Source organism: Agelaius phoeniceus, chromosome 31, assembly GCF_051311805.1.
Source record: "Agelaius phoeniceus isolate bAgePho1 chromosome 31, bAgePho1.hap1, whole genome shotgun sequence".
In the NCBI taxonomy this organism is placed as follows: domain Eukaryota; kingdom Metazoa; phylum Chordata; class Aves; order Passeriformes; family Icteridae; genus Agelaius; species Agelaius phoeniceus.
The window spans coordinates 2,709,227-2,726,507 of NC_135295.1; the positions used below are offsets into that span (position 1 = coordinate 2,709,227).

Here is a 17,281-nt window from a genome sequence, read left to right on the forward strand (position 1 = left end):
CCCTCCGAGCGGGCAGGGAAGAGTTAAGGTTCACCCCGCGATCGATTTTATCCCCCCCAGCCCCTCCCTCCTCGCCAAGTTTCTCCATTTCAGTGCTCCGGGGGGAGCGGTAATGGACTCTGGCAATGAGGTAATTAACGGCTCCGCTCCCCGGCGAGGCTGCCGCCCCAGCGGCACCGGGGCCTGGCCCTGCTCACCCGCTTTCGGCGGGGCTGGGGCTCCCCGGGCCCGATTCTGCTCCGTTCTGCATCGCCACTCACATCCTGCCCTGCCTGTGCCACCCTCCCTCACCCTGGTGCTCTGATCATGGCAGGGTTGGGTTTGCTCTTTAGAAGGTCCCGCTCCATCCCAAAAGCTCCTAAGGGGACCCTAAGAGGCTCAGAGATGTGTTTGGGGTCCCCTCCTGCCCGATTCTGCTTCATCCTGCCCTGCCTGTGCCACCCTCCCGCGCCCTGGTGCCACCAGCTCCGAGCATGGCAGGGTTGGGTTTGCCCTTTAGAGGGTCCCCAAAAGCTCCTAAGGGGACCCCAGGTCCGCTCTAAGAGGATCAGGGGTGGCTTTGGGAGAGCTGAGGATGCAGCTGGATGCCGGCACTGGGAGCGATGGGCTCTGCACAGCCCCAGCCACACCAAAGGGCACTCGGGGGTCTCGCTCCTCTCCGCCTCTGGGGGTCCCGGGGGGGCTGCAAAGGCATCTCAGCACTGAAGTGCCCCTGGAATGTCCCCGAGCAATATTTCCCCTCCCTGCCCTGGGGACGCCTTAAAAAGCATTGGAGGGAGGGGTCACTTCCCCGGCAGATCCCCAGCTCCGGATGTCCCCAGCTCGTCCCATCTCCAATATCCTCTCCCATTCCAGGGCACCGCAGCCCCCACGTTCCCCATTCCCAGCCCTGCTCCGGGAAACGCCGTTTTGGGGGAGCCCCAGCTGCGGGTGGGCTCGATCCTAATGGAGACCCCGGGAGAGGAACGGCGAGGGGGGCGGGCAGCCGGGTCTCCCTGGGATGTGAAAATCGTTGTGAGTGATTAGAGCTGTTCCTGTAACGAGCAGAGCAATTAACGGCGCCTCGGGAGCCGCTAATGTGTGCTGGGGGTGGGGGGCAGCTGGGCAAGGGGGCCCGCGGTGCTGAGCTGCCTGCCCGGGGGTCCCGGGGTCGGGGGAACACGTGGGGACACGGGGATCGCTGGATGAGGGGAGCTGGTCAGGGGTCCGGGATTTAATTGTGATATTTGGGATGCAGAGGTGGTGGAGGGCTGAGAATCCGGGGGTGTGGGGGTGATCCCAGGATCTGGGGTGAGGTGTGGGGGTGATCCCAGGATCTGGGGTGAGGTGTGGTCAGGGATCCTGGGATGCAGGGGAACACACAGCCAGGGATCCTAGGGTGTCTCGGGTGAGGGGGTGACTCGTGCCTGCAGCCCTGGGGTGTGCCCAGGATCCTAAAATGTGGAGATGCTGTGTGCCCAGGATGGGGGGAACACTGTGCCTGGGATGGGGGGGAGATATGCATCTGAGATTTGGGGATGCAGGGATGACGTGTCCCTGGGATGCAGGGATGATGTGCCCAGGATGTTTGGATATCCTGGGATGCAGGGATGATGTCCCTGGGATGCAGGGATGATATCCTGGGATGTTGGGATGCAGGGATGATATCCTGGGATGTTGGGATGCAGGGATGATATCCTGAGATGCAGGGATGATGTGTCCCTGGGATGCAGGAATGATGTACCCAGGATGTTGGGATGCAGGGATGACATCCTGGGATGCTGGGATGAAGGAATGGTATCCTGGGATGTTGGGATGCAGGGATGCTCTGCCCAGAATGCTGGGATGCATGGAGGATGTCCTGGGATTCTGTGTCCCTGGGATGCAGGGATGCTGTGCCCAGGGTGTTGGAATGCAGGGATGATGTCCTGCGTTGTTGGGATGCAGGGATGATGTGTCTCTGGGATGCAGGGATGCTGTGGCTGGGATGCAGGGATGGTGTGCCAGGGACACAGGATGGGGATGCAGGAATGATGTGTCCCTGGGATGCAGGAATGCTGTGCCCAGGGTGTTGGGATGCAGGGATGATGTCCTGGGATGCAGGGATGCTGTGCCCAGGGATGTTGGGGGGATGCAGGGATGCTGTGCCCAGGGTGCTGAGATGCAGGGATGCTGTGCCCAGGCTGTTGGGATGCAGGGATGCTGTCCTGGGATGCAGGGATGCTGTGCCCAGGGATGTTGGGATGCAGGGATGCTGTGCCCAGACTGTTGGGATGCAGGAATGATGTGTCTCTGGGATGCAGGGATGCTGTGCCCAGGGTGCTGGGATGCAGGAATGATGTGTCCCTGGGATGCAGGGATGCTGTGGCTGGGATGTTGTGATGCAGGGATGCTGTGCCCAGACTGTTGGGATGCAGGGATGGTATGTCCCTGGGATGCAGGGATGCTGTGCCCAGGCTGTTGGGATGCAGGGATGCTGTGCCCAGGGTGTTGGGATGCAGGGATGCTGTCCTGGGATGCAGGGATGCTGTGCCCAGGCTGTTGGGATGCAGGAATGATGTGTCCCTGGGATGCAGGGATGCTGTGGCTGGGATGTTGTGATGCAGGGATGCTGTGCCCAGACTGTTGGGATGCAGGAATGATGTGTCCCTGGGATGCAGGGATGCTGTGCCCAGACTGTTGGGCACCAACCCCAGGCTCTGCTCTGCTGCCAGCAGCCGCTGCCCTGAAGCCAGAGGACACCCTGGTCCCCACATGGCCTCACCACAGAGCAGCTGCCCCTTGCTCAGGGGGTCCCTTCGCTTGCCCCAGCCCTGGGGGACAACCCAGGTCAGGCCCTGGGGAAGGGGACACCCTGCAGCACCAGGACCCCCCCGAGGGGCTGCACCAGGATGTCCCCACAGACCCCTCCCCATGCTGTGCTCTGTGAGAGCAGTCCCGGCGCTGCTGCTCTGCCAAAACCCTCTGGTTTCTGGACAGAAGAGAAAAAAAAAAAAAGAAAAAATAATTAAGGGGATTTTTTTTATTTTTTTCCCTTTTCCGTAGTTGACTCCACGTCCAAACTTCCTGAGAGCAGCTCCAGCCCTCCCTCCGCTTCCGACGGCCGCGCTGCGCCATCCCGGCCGGCCAGGCCAGCCCTGCGCCCGCCTGCCACCGCGGCCCGGCCAGGTGAGTGCCACTGTCCCCACCGGGACACCCCGGGGCGGGGCTGGCGCGGGCGGGTGGCACCGTCCCCTGCTGGGCGCTGTGCGAGGGGACGGTGCCCACGGCGCCGGGGGGCACGGGAGGGCGCAGGTTCCAAGGTGTGGGGACAGCGGGTGGGACAGCGCTGCGACACCACTTTGGTGACCCCAAAGCTGCCCCTGTGCCTTTCCCTGGCCCTGACTCGCAGCCGTGCCCCCCTCGCCCTCCCCAGCCCCATCCCCGCGGCTCCGCGGAGGAAACGCGTCAGCCCCCGGGCTGTGGCAGAGGAAGCGCCGGGGCACCGATAGCGACTGTGGGGGGGTCAGCACCGTGTCCCCCGCAGGGCCAGGGCAGGGCAGCTCCCCTGCCTTCACCCCACACGCTGCTTTCAGCCCCATCGCCCTCGGGATGCTCCTCATCCCACCCGGGGGGCTCTTAGGGACGCAGTGGGGAGAGGAGCGCCGGGTCTGGGGGTGCCTCTTGCCGTTTTTGGGGGGGCTCTTTCCCGCGGTGAGGAGCAGATGGGACGTGCCGGCAGTGTTTGATGACTCCTTGCTTTTCCTGCCAGCATCTCCCCGTGGTTCCTGTTTTTCCCAGCAGTGCTGGGACCCCCCTGCTCCTCCCACGTTGCTGGAAGAGGGGGACGAGGCTGGGGATGAGCTCGGGGTTCCCCTGAGGATGAGGCTGGGGATGAGCTCGGGGTTCCCCTGAGGATGAGGCTGGGGATGAGCTCGGGGTTCCCCTGGCTCTCCCCCCTCGGCAGGGTCCATGGGAGGGAATTCTGGCAGCGGATGAGCAATTAATTCCTCACTGCCGGGAGTTGAAGGGAAATGGGGGGAAACTTTCCCACTGACAGTTTTTCCACCCCAAACCGGATGCTCTGGCCCCAAAAGGCAGCGCGGGCTCTGATGAGGGGGAGGATGAACCCCGGGAGCACCTTTGGGGTATCCTACGGCTGGAACAGCAAGGAAGCCCCGGTAAATCCAGCTGTGCTGACCAGGAAACCTCTGTTTCCTCCCTGGCACACGGCAGCCCTGCCCCGAAACGCTGATCCCGGTAAACAGCACACCCGGCACGGCGGGCTCGGGGGTCGCCGGCCCTCCCAGCCCGGCCCCCGGCTGGAAACGCTCCCAGAGCCGCCCCGGCAGAGCCAGACCCTCTCTGGGTTGAGCAAGAAGCTGCTGGATCCAGGAAACTCAGCTGGGAATAAACACAGAGCGAGTTGAAGTGGGGCCACGCGGCGCCGTGCCAGGGCTGGAGGCGCCGTGCCCGGCCCCACCCTGGCACCCCGGGCATCGCCCCCTTGGCATGGGGTGCCCAGGACGGGTCGGGGTGATGCTCCCGATGTGCCCCGGGGTGTCTCAGGATGCTGGGATGAGGCTGCGTGGGGCCACCCAGGCTGCTGAGCAGCCGTGCCTCAGTTTCCCCTTGGCACAGGCCGGCGCTCGGGGAGCAGCGGGGCCGGGGCTGTTTTTTGGGATGGAGGAATGCAAAGCCAGCCCTGCAGGGAGGTCGGATGTGGAGCTGGGCCCGGGGGCGGTGGGTGGGGAGCGGGAATGTGCGGAGGCACGGGGTGAAGCCGTTCTCTCCGTGCAGGATGCTGCTGCGGGCCGCGGTGCTGGCGATGCACGCCGGGCTCCTGGCTGCCCTCCGGCCCGGAGACCCCAACGTCTGCAGCTACTGGGAGAGGTAGGAGTGAGGGGACAGGGGAGGGGGACAGCGACAGCCGTGGGGTCTGCCAGGACCCGCAGTCACCCCGAATTCTCCCCACCCGCAGCTTCACGGCGCCAGTGAAGGAGTCCTACACCAAACCCCACGTGGTGTCCTCCAGCCAGCCCTGCCCCGGGGGGCTGAGCCTCCCCCTGCCCTGCCCGCAGCAGAGGTGGGAGCACCCCCAGAGCCCCTCGGGGACCGCAGGGTGTCCCCAGGGCCGTGGGGGGCTGGAGGGGGACAAGGACAGTGATGGGGCTGGAGGGGGACAAGGACAGTGAGGGGCTGGAGGGGAACTGTCCCTCTGCAGGGTGTCCCCAGGGCTGTGAGGGGCTGGAGGGGGGGACTGTCCCTCTGCAGGGTGTCCCCAGGGTCATGGAGGGGCTGGAGGGGGGACTGTCCCTCTGCAGGGTGTCCCCAGGGTCATGGAGGGGCTGGAAGGGGGACTGTCCCTCTGCAGGGTGTCCCCAGGCTCATGGAGGGGCTGTCCCACCTCAGGGCGTCCCCAAGGCCAGTGAGGGGCTGGAGGGACACAAGGACAATGAGGGGGTTGGAGGGGGCTGGGGGAGGGGCTGGAGGGGGATTGCCCCAAGTTCAGGGGGGGCTGTCCCAATGTGGGTGTCCCCAGGCTCATGGAGGGGCTGCAGAGGGTCTGTCCCCAAGGGGCCATGGGGAGCTGAAGAGGGATTATCCCAACACAGCGTGTCCCCAAGGCCCTGGGAGGACTGGAGAGGCGCTGTGCCCAAGGCCAGGGGGGACAGGGGGACTGGGAGGACTGGAGGGGATAGGGGGACTGGGAGGGCTGTCCCAGTGCAGGCAGAGGGTCTGGAGCGGGGCTGAAGGGGGATTATCCCAGCACAGCGTGTCCCCAAGCCCTGGGAGGACTGGAGGGGACCAGGGGGACTGGGAGGGCTGTCCCAGTGCAGGCTGTCCCCAAGGGCAGGGGGGACATGAAGGCTGTCCCAGTGCAGGCTGTCCCCAAGGGCAGGAGCTGGGAGGGCTGTCCCAGTGCAGAGTGTCCCCAAAGGCAGGGAGGACTGGAGGGGGGCTGTTCCCAAGGCCAGGGGGCTGTCCCAGCTCAGGCTGTCCCCAGAGCCTGGCCGACAGCACTCTGACGGTGTCCCCTGGTGGCGCAGGGTGCTGTACCGCACCGAGTACCGCCTGGCCGTCCGCACCGACTACCGGCGGCGCTACCAGTGCTGCCAGGGCTACTACGAGAGCCGGGACTCGTGCGTCCGTGAGTGGGGCCGGGGCTCGGGGGGGAAGCCTGGGGCTGTGTCCCCCTGCAGGGTGTCCCCAGGGCTCCCTAGGGACGCTCCGTGCCGTGTCCCCCCAGCTCACTGCAGCCAGGAGTGCGTCCATGGGCGCTGCGTGGCTCCCGAGCTGTGCCAGTGCGAGCCGGGCTGGCGCGGCCCCAACTGCTCCAGTGGTGAGGGCACAGCTGGAAGGGGGGCACAGCTGGGGTGGGCACAGCTGGGGTGGGTGGGCACAGCTGGAAGGGGGGGGCACAGCTGGGGTGGGCACAGCTGGGGTGGGCACCCCCAGCCAGGAGGGGCAGATGGGGCTTCCCTGGAGGGCTGGGCGGCCATGCTGGGGCACCCAAGGGGTTAATGGGGATGGGATTGGGATGGGGAGTGCATGGAATGGGAATGGAGATGGGATGGGCTGGGAATGGTGTTGGGTGGGAGGAGAATGGGATGGGTTGGTGTGGGGATGGAGAGTGGGATGGGTTAGGGATGGAGGATGGGATGGGATGGGATGGGATGGGATGGGATGGGATGGGATGGGATGGGATGGGATGGAGAATGGGATGGGATGGGATGGGATGGGATGGGATGGGATGGGATGGGCGTGGAGAATGGGATGAGTTGGGATGGGGATGGAGATTTGGATGGGGAGGAAGAGGGGATGGGAGCAGGGAGAGGATGGATGGGAATGGGGTAGGGATGGATGGGAATGGGGTAGAGGTAGAGATGGGATGAGGATGGGGTTGGAATGTGGATGAAGATAGGAAAGGGACATGATGGGAATGGACATAGGATGAGGATGGGCTGGGGAAGATGGCATGGCATGGCATGGCATGGCATGGCATGGCATGGCATGGCATGGGGACAAAATGGGGACTGAATGGACATGGATGGAGGGCTGGCAAAAACCGGGATGGGATGGGATGGGATGGGATGGGATCAATGGGATGAGATGGGATGGGATGGGATGAGATGGGATGGGATGGGATGGGGTGGGATGGGATGGGATGGGATCAATGGGATGAGATGGGATGGGATGGGATGGGATGGGATGGGATGGGATGGAATGGGATGGGATGGAACAGGAAGAATCCCTGCTCTCCCCCATGCAGAGTGTGATGAGCATTCCTGGGGGCTGGACTGTGGACAGCGCTGCCCCTGCCACCATGGTGCCCCTTGTGACCCCCTGACCGGGGTCTGCTCCTGTCCCCCCGGCGTCACCGGCCCCCTGTGCAGCCAGCCGTGCCCACCTGGCACCTACGGGCAGAGCTGCCACCTGCCCTGCCCCTGCCACCACCAGGCCCCCTGCAACGCCTCCACCGGTGCCTGCCTCTGCCCCCTGGGGCTGAGCGGCCCCCTGTGAGTTGGGACCCTCCCTCTGTGCCCTCCCCTCCCCTGCCAGCCCCTGCCAGGGTCCTGCTCACCCCTGACCCCCCACAGCTGCGAGGTGCCCTGCCCTGAGGGGATGTCCTGTGCCACCTCCTGTCCCTGCCAGAACGGGGGCATCTGCCACCCCTCCAGCAGCAGCACCTGCGTCTGCCCCCACGGATGGATGGTAGGTGGGCTGTGCCCCTCTCTGAACGTGCTCCCTGCCTCAGTTTCCCCTGCTGACCCCGGTGCTCCTTTGCAGGGGGAGATCTGCTCCGTGCCGTGCCCCCCCGGGCGCTTTGGGCCCGGCTGCCAGGGCCAGTGTGGCTGCCACAACGGGGGGCACTGTGACCCCCATGGGGGGCAGTGCCAGTGCAGCCCCGGCTTCACCGGAGAGAAGTGAGAGGCCAAAAATGGGGGAAAAATGGAGATGGGGGTCTGGGGTGATGGGGGATGGAGGGGAGGGGCATGAGCAGCACCTGGATTGTGGGAGCTGGGGACACATTTTGGGGTGGGGAGAGGAACGAGGGGCTGGGGGAATGGGGGTACAGGGGCTTGGAAGGCTGAGGGGATGGGGGCGGAGGGAGGGGACACGTGGGGACAGGGCATTTTTGGAGGGGGGCTCCATGGTCTGGGAGCAGGTGGAGGTGCCCAGGGAGGGGGCACCCAGGGACAAGGCACAGGGGATGGCAGGGGATACATGGGGATGTGGCACATGGGGACAAGGCCACCACAACCCATTGCATGCAGGCCAGGCATCCCCAGCTCCCGCAGTGTGGCAGGCAATGAGCTGGATGGCCTCAGCCCGGGGCTGGGGGGATGCCAGGGGGGCACCCCAGCTCTTGGTGGGGCTGTGTCACCAGCTGTGCCCCCCTGCAGGTGCCAGGAGAGGTGCCCGGTGGGGCGGTACGGGCAGGACTGCCGGGAGAGCTGTGACTGTGCCAATGGTGGGCAGTGCTTCCACGTGGACGGGGGCTGCCTGTGCGAGGCCGGGTTCCGCGGCAGCCGCTGCGAGGAGCGGCACTGCCGGCCCGGCCTCTACGGGCTGCGCTGCGAGAGCCGCTGCCTCTGCCACCCGCAGCACAGCCTGAGGTACTGCACCCAGCGCAGCACGGCGTTCCACCCGATCCTGGCACCCCCAGCCCACCCCAACACTCCCAGCCCACCCCAACATCAACAGCCCATCCTGGCACCCCCAGCCCACCCCAGCATCCCCAGCCCATCCCATCCTGGCACCCCAATCCCACCCCAACACTCCCAGCCCATCCTGGCACCCCAATCCCACCCCAACACCCCCATCCTGTCCTGGCACCCCAATCCCACCCCAGCATCCCCAGCCCACCCCAACACCCCCATCCCATCCGGACACCCCAATCCCACCCCAACACCCCCATCCCATCCTGGCACCCCAATCCCACCCCAGCATCCCCACCCCATCCTGGCACCCCCATCCCACCCCAACACCCCAATCCCACCCCAGCATCCCCAGCCCACCCTGGTGTTCCTATCACACCCTGGCACCCCAATCCCACCCCAACACCCCTATCCCTTCCTGGCACCCCCATCCCACCTCAGCATCCCCATCCCATCCTGGCACCTGAATCCCACCCCAACACCCCTATCCCACCCGGACACCCCAATTCCACCCCAACACCCCAATCCCACCCCAATACCCCCAGCCCACCCTGGCGTTTCCATCACATCCTGGCACCCACAACTCACCCTGGCATCCCCAGCCCACCCCAACATCCCCATCCCATCCTGGCACCCCCACTCCATCCCGGCATCCCAATCCCACCCCAACATCCCAATCCCACCCTATCATTCCATCCCACTCCAACACCTCCATCCCTTCCTGGAACCCCAATTCCACCCCAACACCCTCATCCTACCCCAATATCCTTATCCCATCCTGGCATCCCCAATCCCACCCTGGCATCCCCATCCCACCCTGGCACCTCAATCCCACCCCAGCATCCCCATCCCACCCTGGAACCCCAGTCCCACCCCAACACCCCAGTCCCACCCCAGCACCTGCATCCCAGCTCCTCCCACCATCCTCCCCTCTCCCACCACCCTCATCCTCCCCTCCTTCCTCGGCCCACGATTCCCCCACACCCTCACCCACCCCGGCTTTGGCTGCATCACCAGGAGCTCTTCAATCCCCACCTGGGGCAGGAGTTTTGTGTTCCCCCCTTTGCAAAGCCCCTCCCCAGCAGCACCAGTGCCCCGTACTGGGAGCCCCGGTGTTCTGAGCGTGCCCCCCCAGCTGCCACCCGATGCTCGGGGAGTGCCTTTGCCTGCCGGGCTGGGCTGGGCTCTACTGCAACGAGAGCTGCCCCGCGGGCTCCTTCGGGGCTGGCTGCCTGCAGAGCTGCCTCTGCCTGCACGGGGGCGTCTGTGATGGCACCACCGGGCACTGCCACTGTCCCCCGGGCTACACGGTGAGGGGCAGGGGGAGAGGGCGGGGTGGGTGCTGCTGGAGGGGTCACGGGGGTTCTGGAGAGTTCTGGGGGCAATGGGGGGGGGTCTGGATGGTTTGGAGAGAGGGGGCTGGGTGCTGCTGGAGGGGTCATGGGGGCAATGGGGGAGTCTGGATGGTTTGGAGAGGGGGGGGAGAGGGAGGTCTGAGTGCTGGTGGAGGGGTCTGGAGAGTTCTGGGGGCAATGGGGGGTCTGGATGGTTTGGATGGTTTGGAGAGGGGGGTCTGAGTGCTGGTGGAGGGGTCACGGAGGCTCTGGAGAATTCTGGGGGCAATGGGGGGGTCTGGATGGTTGGATGGTGGGCAAGCACGAGGTCTGGGCATCCCTGGGGCAAATATGGGAGGCTGGGCATTCTTGGGGGAAATATGGGAGTCTGGACATCCTGAGGGGAAAACAGGGGGGTCTGGGCATCCTTATGGGAAATATGTGAGTCTGGACATCCTCAGGGATGGCTTGTGGGTCTGGTTGGCTCTGAGGGCAGTTTCAGGGTCTGGGCATCCTTTGGGGGCACCTTTATGGGGCAATTTGGGGATCTGAGCAATCCTGGGGAGAGTTTGAGGTTCCCGTGGGAGAATGGGGGTTTGGGGGCTGTGCACTTTCCCTACAGCACCAGGTTCCCCCCAGACACGGGGGTGCTTTCCCCAGCCCTGGCCAGAACTCCTGTCCTGAACTCCTGTTCCCCACACCCAGGACGAGCACTGCTCCTCCCTGTGTCCCCCCAACACCTTTGGGGTGAACTGCTCGGGGCGCTGCTCCTGCCAGCACAGCCTCGCCTGCTCCCCGCTTGACGGCTCCTGCTTCTGCAAGGAAGGTGGGACCCTCCCTCTGTGCCCTCCCCTCCTCTGCCAGCCCCTGCCAGGGTCCTGCTCACCCCCTGCCCTGAGGGGATGTCCCTTGCCACCCCCTGGCCCTGCCAGAACGGGGACATCTGCCACCCCTCCAGCAGCAGCACCTGCGTCCTGGGATGTGGGGATCTCTGCTGCTCACAGTGACCCCGAGAAAAGTTCCAAAGTTTCTTTTCCCAGCCCAGCACTTGAAGAAGGAGTCAGGGCTCTTCATTTCTCGCTCTCAAGGTTGTTTATTTTGTCTTATCTACAAAAAAGTTTCTCCTGCCCTGCCAAGGTCAGCTCAGCAAGACAATTCCAGGCACTCTGCCTGCCCCCAGGGGTGGTTTTATGTCTTTATACTAAAAACTACCTGTGCAATATTTACAATAACTTCCCAATACCTATCACCTGTGTTAGACACTGAGCTTCTACTCTAAACCAATCCAAAAGTGCCACCATCACAGCAGAAGATGGAGGCCAAGAAGAAGAAGGAGAAAGGCTGGACATGCCCAGATCCCTCCATCTTGCCCCCTGAACCCCCATTCTAAAAACCCTCAAATCTACTTTTCCACCCTGTGATAACTTCACTAATATTCTACTTAAACTGTTGTGGCTTGCTGATCTTCCTCTAAGGTTGGTGACTTGCTCCATGGGTCATAATCAAACCCACACAGGCATTGTGGGCTCTGTGCCAGGCTCCCTGAGCCCCCTGGCCGGGCTCTGGGCTGCTCAGGACAGCCAGAGGGGTGTCCTGGCTGCTGACACTGGGGGGTCCCTGTCCCCATCCCCACACCCACCCCAGTGTCCCCTCATCCCACCCCACAGGCTGGCACGGACCTGACTGCTCACTGCCCTGTCCTGCTGGCACCTGGGGTCCCGGCTGCAACCGGAGCTGTGACTGTGCCCATGGGGCATCCTGTGACCCCCAGAGCGGGGCCTGCCACTGCCCCCCGGGCTGGCAGGGCCCTCAGTGCCTGCAGCCCTGCCCGGTGAGTGCTGCTGGCTGTGCTGCTGCTGCTGGCACTGGGCTTGGTGCCACCAGCCCCTGCTCAGTGCCAGCCTGTCCCTGTGCTCCAGAATGGGACGTTTGGGGTGGGCTGTGGGCAGCGCTGCGTCTGTGCCCACGCTGACGGCTGTGACCCCGTGACAGGAGAGTGCCACTGCCTGCCTGGCTGGACAGGTAAAGGGGACACCAGGGCTGTGGAACACCCTGTGGTCCCAGTATGGGGCTATTGGACCACCTTATGGTCCCAGTATGGGGCTATTGGATCATATTGTGGCTGACTGGTCTCAGTATGGGGCTATTGGACCACCTGGGGGCTGACTGGTCCCAGTATAGGGTTATTGGACCACCTTGTGGTCCCAGTATGGGGTCACTGGACCACCTTATGGCTGACTGGTCCCAGTATGGGGTTATTGGACCACCCTGTGGTCCCAGTATAGGGTTATTGGACCACCTTGTGGTCCCAGTATGGGGTCACTGGACCACCTTATGGCTGACTGGTCCCAGTACAGAACTATTGGACCACCTGGGGGCTGACTGGTCCCAGTATGGGGCTGTTGGAACCCCTTGGATTTGGAAGGGACAGGGATTGATGGGATGGGGAAGTGACAGAATTTGCTGGGATGTGGAAGGGACAGGGATAGGTTGGGCTGGGGAAGAGGCAGGGATGGGATGGGGATGGGCTGGAACAGGACTGGATTAGGGTGGGGATGGGGATGGGGAAGGGACAGGGATGGGGTAGGAAAGGGATGGGGCTGGGACTTGCCTGAGACACATCTGCTCCTTCTCCCCTGTGCTCTCTGCCATGGGGGGACCCTCAACTCCTTCTCCCCCAGACTGGTCCCAGTGTGGGGCTGTTGGATCACCTTGTGGCTGGCTGGTCCCAGTATGGGCTTATTGGACCACCTCCTCCTCGGGAGGAGCCCTCAGCCCTGATTTCCCCTCTCTCCTCCCTGCAGGGCAGCAGTGCAAGCAGGGCTGTCCCCAGGGCTCCTGGGGCCGGGGCTGCCTCATGCCCTGTTCCTGCCGCAACGGAGCCTCCTGCTCCCCCCAGGATGGATCCTGCACCTGCACCCCGGGGTTCCGCGGGCCCAGCTGCCAGCGCCGTGAGTGAGCACCCCACAGACTCCAGGGTGCTGCTCCTGATCCTTCGGGATCAAGGCCAAGCTCGTTGCTCTGTCCCCAGCCTGTCCCGCCGGCCGCTACGGCAAGCGCTGCTCACTGAGCTGCTCCTGTGCCAATGGCTCCTGGTGCCACCCCACCAACGGCTCCTGCCTCTGCAGCCCGGGCTGGCGTGGGCCCCGCTGTGCCCAGCGTGAGTGGGAGGGCAGGGGGGAGCAAGGGGCCCTTGGTTTGGATGGGGGGAGCAAGAGAGAGAGCTGTCCTGGGTGACTCCTGTGCCCTTCTGGCCTGGGCAGTTCAGAGCCACACAGGCCCCTGTGGACCTCCATGGCCCTGGCCACCTTGTGGCTGGCTGATCCCAATATGGGGCTATTGGACCACCTTGTGGCTGACTGGTCCCAGTATGGGGCTATTGGACCACCTCGTGGTCTCAGTATGGGGTTATTGGACCACCTTGTGACTGACTGGTCCCAGTATGGGGCTATTGGACCACCCTGTGGTCTCAGTATGGGGTTATTGGACTACCTTGTGGCTGACTGGTCCCAGTATGGGGCTATTGGACCACCTTGTGGTTCATTGGTCCCAATATGGAGCTATTGGACCACTTTGTGGTTCATTGGTCCCAGTATAGGGTTATTGGACCACCTTGTGGCTCACTGGTCCCAGTATGGGGCTGTTGTTCCACCCAGTGGTCCCAGTATGAGCTGTGTGGTACCACTGTATCCCCAGCCTGCGCCCCTGGGACCTTTGGGCTCCAGTGTGAGCAGCTCTGCCACTGTCCCCACAACGCCACCTGTGACCCCTCCAACGGGACGTGTCCCTGCGCCCCAGGCACAACTGGGCCCCGCTGTCAGGCTGGTGAGTGGGGACAGGGCTGGGGTCCCCAGGGGTTATTGGACCACCCTGTGGCTGACTGGTCCCAGTATGGAGCTATTGGGGCCATCCCATCTCATCCCATCCCATCCCATCCCATCCCATCCCATCCCATCCCATCCCATCCCATCCCATCCCATCCCATCCCATGCCATTGATCCCATCCCAATGATCCTATCCCATCCCATTGATCCAATCCCATCCCATCCCATCCCATCCCATGCCATGCCATTGATCCCATCCCATGCCATTGATCCCATCCCAATGATCCTATCCCATCCCATTGATCCAATCCCATCCCATCCCATCCCATCCCATCCCCATTCCAATCCCATCCCATCCCATCCCATCCCCATCCCCATCCCATCCCATACCATTGACCCCATCCCATGCCATTGATTCCATCCCAATGATTCCATCCCATCCCATCCCATCCCATCCCATCCCATGCCATTGCTCCCATCCCATCCCATTGATCCCATCCCATGGATCCCATCCCATCCTATGGATCCCATCCCATCCCATCCCATCCCATCCCATCCCATGCCATTGACCCCATCCCATGCCATTGATTCCATCCCAATGATCCCATCCCATTGATCCCATCCCAATGATCCTATCCCATCCCATTGATCCAATCCCATTGATCCCATCCCATCCCATCCCATCCCATCCCCATCCCATCCCATCCCCATCCCATCCCATCCATCCAATCCCATCCCAATCCCATCCCCAACCCTTTTCCCAACCCTTTTCCCATCCCTCCCCCACCCTCAGGACTGACACCCTCCCCTTTTTCCCAGGGGATCCTGACGTGCCCTACACCATCGAGCCAGCCCCCCCTGCAGCCCCCAGCCCCCTGGGCATGGTGCTGAGCCTGGTGGCCCTGGTGGTGCTGCTGGTGGCCGTGGTGGCCACAGCCCTGTGCTACCACCGCTGGCACAAGGGCAAGGAGCGGCAGCACCTGGCCGTGGCTTACCGAGCAGGACAGACGGACACCTCTGACTACATGGTGCCAGGTCAGCGCGGCGTGCTTGGCGTGTGGCCCCAGCCCTGGTGGCTCTCTGGCAGCAGGCTGTCACCTCAGGCACCGCTCGTGTCCCTCCAGATGTGCCCCCCAGCCACCATGCCCACTACTACTCCAACCCCAGCTACCACACGCTGTCCCAGTGCCCGCTGCCAGCCCCTGGTGCCCAGGACAGAGCCAGCAGCTCCCTCAAGGTATGGCAGGCTGTGGCACAGCACGGCGTGGGGCACCGCTGCCACCTCCTTTGAGGCCAATCCGTCCCCTTTTTGGGCTCCAGGTGCCTGGCACCCAGCTCTTCCCTGGCATGGAGAGACCCTACAGCCCCGAGGGCAATGCCACGCTGCCTCCTGACTGGAAACACCTCGGGGCATCAGCCCTGGGCACCAGGGGTAAGGAGGAGGTGGAGGGGCAGATGCAGAGTGGGGTGGGCACCTGAGTCCTCCCCCTGCTCAGGATCCCCTGGGAAGGGGCTGGATGGGGTAACCTTCATGCTGGGGGGAAGATGAGGCAGAGGGGACCCCAAATCTGCCCTATTAACAGGGAGGCAGCTGGACAGGAGCTACACCTACAGCCATGGCCTGAGGAAGGGTGACAGCAAAGGTGGGAGTGGGATGGAGAAAGGGAAGAGATGGGGATGGGAAAAGGGTTGGGAAAAGGGTTGGGGATGGGATTGGGATGGGATTGGATCAATGGGATGGGATGGGATGGGATGGGATGGGATGGGATGGGATGGGATGGGATCCATGGGATGGGATGGAATGGGATGGGATCATTGGGATGGGATTGGATGGGATGGGATCCATAGGATAGGATGGGATCCATGGGATGGGATGGGATCAGTGGGATGGGATGGGATGGGAAGGGATCAATGGGATGGGATGGGATCGATGGGATGGGATGGGATGGGATGGGATGGGATGGGATGGGATGGGATGGGGAAGTGACAGAATTTGCTGGGATGTGGAAGGGACAGGGATGGCTTGGGCTGGGGAAGAGGCAGGGATGGGATGGGGAAGAGGCAGAGATGGTTTGGGGATGGGCTGGAACAGGACTGGATTAGGGTGGGGATGGGGAAGGGACAGGGATGGGGTAGGAAAGGGATGGGGCCAGGACTTGCCTGAGACACATCTGCTCCTTCTCCCCTGTGCTCCCTGCCATGGGGGGATCCCCAACTCCTTGTCCCCAGAGCACCCCTGGGAGGGGCTGAGGGCCAGCGCCAGCTCCCTGGCCAGCGAGAACCCCTACGCCACCATCAAGGAGCCGCCCCCTGCCGCTGCCAAGGCCCACGAGGGCAGCTACATGGAGATGAAATCCCCTGTGCAGAGGGAGATGTCCTACGCCGAGATCGGGCTCCCTGAGGAGCCACCACAGCAGGGTATGGCTGGACATCCCCTGGCCCTGGTGGCCCTGGTGGCCCTGGTGGCCCTGGTGGGGTCACAACCCCAGTGATGGGGAGTGCAGAGCCCCAGGAAGGGAACAGCCTTGGTGACAGCCCTGGGGGGCACATGACCCTGGTGACAGCAGCTCGGGGTCATCCTCAGGGATGGGTTGGGGGTCTGATTATCTCTGAGGGCAGTTTCAGGGTCTGGGCATCCTTTGGGGGCATCTTTGGGGGGAAATTTGGGGATCTGGGTGACCCTGGGGAGAGCTTGGGGTTCCTGTGGGAGAATGGGGGTTTGGGGGCTGTGCACTTTCCCTGCAGCACCAGGTTCCCCCCAGACACGTGGGTGCTTTCCCCAGCCCTGGCCAGGGGTCCGGTGTGTCCTGAATTCTTGTTCCCCACACCCAGGACGAGCACTGCTCCTGTGCCCAGGGGGACATCAATGACCTTCATCACCCTGGGGGGAACCTGTCCCCTTTCAACCTTCTCTTGTCCCCACAGAGAGTTGTCCTGAAGGGCCTGAGGGCCCCCCCAGCAGAGACCCCCCCAGCCACTACGACTCCCCCAAGAACAGCCACATCCCCAGCCACTATGACGTGCCCCCCGCCCGCCACTACCCCCCGTCCCCACCCCTGCGCAGGAAGGATCGCTGAGGGACCCCAGAGGGACCACCCCAGAGGGGACAGGGTCCCTGTGGGCACTGGAGTACCCTGGGACTGTTGTTGCTTCCCAGTGGGTGCTGAATAAAGGGTGTTTGGTGTGGATTTGGGGTTTGGTGTTTGATGTTCAGCGTGGTGGGCGCTGTCTGTGCCAGGGAACCGTGCAGCTCTGGCACCATGCTGGGAGGAAGGGGGAGACTGGTGGGGTCCCCAGGCTCACTCTGGGTTCCCCCCAGCTCCCTCCAGGATGTGCAGGAGGTGGGAACACCAAAGCTTTTGGGTCCTACTCAAAGTGTGGCAGTGCCAGGAGTCAGAGTGGGCTCACCTGTGGCCCTGCATGACACCCAGGCAAGGGAGAAGCCCTGAAGTGCCCCAGGAGGATGAAGGGGCCATCTGGCCTGCAGAAAAGCTGGCAGAGC

The 17,281-nt window shown here is 63.6% G+C and overlaps 1 protein-coding gene across 1 annotated transcript; it reads left to right on the forward strand.

Moving 5' to 3' along the window:
• The first annotated feature begins 3,075 nt into the window (after positions 1-3,075).
• Positions 3,076-16,960, forward strand: PEAR1 (platelet endothelial aggregation receptor 1). The gene is made up of 22 exons (XM_054651220.2): positions 3,076-3,147; positions 4,759-4,851; positions 4,940-5,044; positions 6,009-6,109; positions 6,209-6,301; positions 7,232-7,478; positions 7,560-7,674; positions 7,750-7,886; positions 8,367-8,579; positions 9,757-9,931; positions 10,661-10,781; positions 11,623-11,786; positions 11,875-11,977; positions 12,760-12,906; positions 12,987-13,115; positions 13,652-13,780; positions 14,599-14,814; positions 14,904-15,016; positions 15,100-15,211; positions 15,363-15,422; positions 16,009-16,197; positions 16,705-16,960. The coding sequence occupies exons 2-22, from the start codon at positions 4,760-4,762 to the stop codon at positions 16,854-16,856; spliced, it is 2,913 nt and encodes a 970-aa protein (XP_054507195.2). The 5' UTR covers positions 3,076-3,147; position 4,759; the 3' UTR covers positions 16,857-16,960.
• Positions 16,961-17,281: the final 321 nt, after the last annotated feature.